The sequence below is a fragment of the Dasypus novemcinctus genome, chromosome 2 (assembly GCF_030445035.2).
Source record: "Dasypus novemcinctus isolate mDasNov1 chromosome 2, mDasNov1.1.hap2, whole genome shotgun sequence".
Classification (NCBI taxonomy): Eukaryota; Metazoa; Chordata; class Mammalia; order Cingulata; family Dasypodidae; genus Dasypus; species Dasypus novemcinctus.
This window is the reverse complement of record NC_080674.1, coordinates 174,166,141-174,170,991: the sequence shown is the minus strand read 5'-3', so window position 1 is coordinate 174,170,991 and position 4,851 is coordinate 174,166,141. Positions and strand designations below refer to the sequence as shown.

General features: G+C 38.5%; 1 protein-coding gene across 1 annotated transcript; it reads left to right on the top strand.

The window, feature by feature from the left end:
• The first annotated feature begins 553 nt into the window (after positions 1-553).
• On the top strand, positions 554-901 carry LOC101423808 (mitochondrial import receptor subunit TOM22 homolog). The gene has a single exon (XM_012529049.1). The coding sequence runs from the start codon at positions 554-556 to the stop codon at positions 899-901; it is 348 nt and encodes a 115-aa protein (XP_012384503.1).
• The last annotated feature ends 3,950 nt before the right edge of the window (positions 902-4,851 follow it).

Sequence of the window (4,851 nt, the reverse complement as noted above, 5' to 3'; positions counted from 1 at the left end):
ACACCAGTTAAGTCCGCTCTAATCCATACTCTATTCCTCCATCCTGTGGACCCTTGGGATGGTTATGTCCAATCATCCTCTACATCAAGAGGGAGCTTAGATTCCACATGGATGATGGTTGCAATTCTCCTGCTTGCAGCTGTAGGCACTCTTGGCTCCCTGGTGTGGTGGTTGACCCTCTTCACCTCCCTGTCAACTGGCCAGGATAAGTCCAAGAAACCAGAGGGTAGGAACTGCAAGTCTGCTGAGGCCCATGACTTGGCCCTCACATGGACAGTTCAGAGACTCAGGTATCCTGAGTATACATCATAAATTTGATGTTAGACAAGAAAGTTAAGTAAGTCCAGTTATTTCTTGGGCTTCACTGGCAACAAATTTTGCCCCGGGAGGATTATGGTATGATCACTACAATACCTGTCTATGCACTTGTGTCTTCCCATCAATCAGTAGGTATTTTTCTGATAAATACTAACTTCTTGAAAATCAATTTTAATTCAAATGCAGTTATAATATTTAATACGTAAGAAGAGCTCAAATTTTAATCCAGACAATCATGGCTCCTGCCACCCCTGCCACTGGCCCTGGGGCACCGTTGTCTCTGGACAAATTACTTCTGAAGGGCAACTCTGAGAAGACTGAAGAGGGGCTGGAAGAGGACGATGACAAAGAGTTTGATGAGACCCTGTCAGAGAGACTGTGGGGTCTGACTGAGATGTTACCAGAGAGGGTTCGGTCTGTGACTGGAGCCACTTTTGATCTCTCCTCCTCTGTGGCTCAAAAAATGTACAGGTTTTCCAGGGCAGCCCTATGGATTGGGACCACTTCCTTTATGATTCTGGTTCTTCCTGTTGTTTTTGAGACTGAGAAGTTGCAAATGGAGCAACAACAGCAATTGCAGTAGCCGCAGATACTTCTAGGGCCCAACACAGGTCTGTCAGGAGGAATACCAGGGACTCTGCCTTCACTTCCTGGAAAGAGCTAGATTGTCACGGATGCCTTGAGATGCCTTTGTGGGAGAAATTTGAAATTCAATAGTGTTCAAACTACTAATCTGAATTTTTAAAAAAAACAAAAAACTTTGGCACATTGATATATCTAAACCTAGTAGGGAGAATTCTTCCTACTTTCTCAGACTCCCAACATGCAACTGTGCCTACCACACTGTCATGACTTATTTCTGTCCTCACCCTAATACTAGGGTGCAGCAAAGCGGATGGTTACGCCAACTCTGGCCACCCCACCCCTTTCACTAACTTGTTCATAAGCAGATTATCTCATCCTATCCCATTGTGAGGTAGGAACAGATGCCAGGAGGAGGGCAGTACTCCTGACCATTAAAGACTTCTGCTTTTTTTTTTTAACTGGAGATGTTGAGAAGGGACATGCACACAGTTTATGAAACAAACAAAAGTGCTCATTTTTTGCATTTAAATATTAAAAATTATTTCAACTCAAAAAAAAATTTAATCTACCACAAAATGAGAAAGAGTTTGGGATCATCTACTTAATATTAGGAATCATATTTTTTTGCTGCCTAGAGTACAAAGAACAAGAGTCCTGGAGTCATTTAGACCTGGATCCAAATCCTGCCTTCCTTCCTCGACCTTCTCCTTCACCCTCATTTCTCCTGCAAACATGAATAAGCACCCACTTCTGCTAAATACTGTGCTGAATACTCAGTACAGAGCCATCAGTTGGTCTAATAAGGAAACTGATGGTCGAGCTATGTGACTAATAGGTTTGAGCCTCAGTTTCATCACTGGTGAAATGGGTTAACAGCACATGTAATGGGGTTGTTAGAAGGTTTAAGCAAGAGAAAATTCCTGGTATGTGCTCCACAAATACTAATTTCCTTTCACTTCTCTACCTGAATGCATAATTAGGAGAGGGCTAATTACATATCCTCTTCCAAATGTACAAAAAACACTGCTCACAAGAACTTTTTCCTCATTGTTTGGTAGTTTAGTGAATTCATTTAGGAACAAACTAAGACTGAGGAAAGTTAAGTGATTTATCTGAGATCACCCAATAACCAATAAATAACGGTATCTTTGGACAAAGAATCTAGTTCTTCCGGTCCCCACATCCACATATAATTTTCTTCCCATTGGATTATATTTCAGACAGACTATAGTATATGCATTGCTAAAAGGTTCAAAATCATTTGAAGAGGAAAAATTTATAAAGAAATGATCCACTGAGGTATGAGTGCAAGAAAATAAAAGGGATAGTGTTGTATTGTATTGTATTGTATTGTATTGTATTGTATTGTATTGTATTGTATTGTATTATATTGTATTGTATAGTAACCTGGAGCTGAAACCAGTGGAGTTGTCACCACCCCTAGATCAAAGGAATGAGTAGAGAGAGCAATTGCCAGAACCTGGAAGAAAAGAGATTGATATAGAGGAATCATCCTTAAGAGGAACAGTGACTTTTGTTTGAGGAACATAGCTAGTTAAAGTAACCTTGCAAGAAGAAAATCAAAACAGCTCCTCAGGCCTCCATCCATCCCTTCAGTCTTTTAGATAGACACCACATGAGCCTAACCTAACAGAAAGTCAGACGGCAAAGGAACCCCACAGATCTCTTGGGTCAGCCTCTATGGCTCAGCCTCCTGGGGCACTGAGAAGAGAGGAGAAAGATGGAGGGTGGACTTAGAGAAGCAGATGGAAGATGTTCAGCATTTGCTCTGAAGATGCTGATTCAAATTTTTACTACTTTTGTTTAGAACACAGAAGACAAATGTTTCATAGCAACTGGTTTCTCAGACTGTCACAAAACTCTATTATTAATATTTTATATAATATTTCATTAAATCACATAACTAAAATAAACAAAACAATATCAAACAGGTTCAGAAACAAACAAACAAAAAGAAACAAATTGTCTCTTATTTTGTATAAAACTCAGTTGGTGGGACCAGACACACAAGAGCATACAAGCAAATAGCTAGCTAACTGCAAGCAGTTAGGATGCCAGAACAACAAACAGTATATATAACAAGGCACTAGTTAATCTGGCAAATCAATTCATAGAATTCAATCAGTAGAGAGTCTACTATTATAAATAACAAGTTTATCTATAAATCTACCATTTGTAATATAGTCTCTAAGAGTCAGTACTTCACCTAACTCTATAAATAGGTATTGGCTAGATGGATTGATGGACAGATGAATGGATGGATGTATAGAATGAAAGAAATAAGTAAAAGAGGCAGGTATTCAGAAATTCAACTCAGACCACCATCAAATGCATGTCCTCTGCATCAGAAAATGGGGGGAAGGGAACAGCAGGGATGATTCTGAAATTATTTATGTATACTGGAGATGAATAATTAAGTAAATGGATACAAGCAGATGGAAAGAGCCAGGTTTTTTACTGTTGAGTGGGAATTCACAGCTAAGCAAGGGAGGAGATTAGGATGATCTTTATACTAATATATTAAACTTAAAGACATCAGGATTAACTCTTATTTAGCTTAATATGGAGACAGCTGGCTACATGTACAAATATTATATATGTGTATATTCATAGTTACTAAACACACATATATCTCCTTATTCTACTAGACAAGAAGGCCTAGAAGCAATGATACCCCAGGAACACCATGCAAATCTAGTGTCTAAATCTTGGTTTCTAATACTATTCCCCAATAAAGAAAACCAGGACTCCTTTAGAGAAATGACTGAATCTATGATCATGGCAGGAAATATACAAGATAAGCCTGGAGTATCTTATAGACACAGAAATATAAGGAAATACTGGGGGAAAAAAATTTTTTTTTTAGTCTACTAGGCTGCCAAAATGCAGATACCATAAAATGGTTGACGTTTATAGTGGGTATTTAATAGTTTAAAAGCTTTCAGATCTGAAGCGTGAAAATGTCCAAGTCAAAGTACCATCGAGCTGGTGCTTTCTTCCTGGCTGCCTGTAATCCTGGACTCCTCTGTCAGACAGCAACATGCATGGCACCATCTGTCGGTCTCTGCCTCCTCTTCCCAGTTTCATTGCTTTCAGCTTCTGGCTTCTGGCTTTCTCTCTCTCTTCATATGAATTTCATTTTCTTATAAAGGACTCCAGTAAAGAATTAAGACCCACCCTGAGTCATACTTTACTGAAGCAACCTAATCAAAAGGCCCTAACTTACAATAAGTTCACACCCAAAGGAATGGATTAGCTTTAAGAACATGCTTTTCTAGGATACAAACAGTCTCAAACCACCATACTAACCAAACAAAACCAAAAAAATCACCCACCAATGATAAGATTGTGTCTAAGGAAAAGAGAAAGCAACTAAAAGAGCACTCAGTGGTCAAAGTCAGAACAATTTGAGCCAAAAATAAAGTTGGATTTAATACAAAGTACAAAATATTCATGAGTCTATATTATATAAATCAGTGACTGAATATATGAGTAAATGGGTGAAAATAAATAAATCTTCCATTCAAGAGAATTCTAAATTGTTGATATAACATGACACCCCACTCGTTAAGTATAGAATGTTCATAATGACTAACTGTAGATTGGAGAAACCTGACAAACACTGCCTCAACCAGGGGATCAAGGTCAACATTAACCATGATAAATCATGTACATAGTGTGTACCCTTGATATGATTTGATGAGAATGACATTTTATTCCTGTCGTCTTCCTCCCCAAAACTCATAACCCCAGTCTAATCATGAGAAAAACATCATACAAATTCCAATAAAGGTGCATTCTACAAAATACCTGGCCAGTACTCCTCAAGATTGTCACTACCTAACAACTTCTCTTTTGCCTGAAGTAATCCACGAAGTCAATTTCAAATGCTTAGCCACACATTAATAAAAGCTATCCAGAAAAACC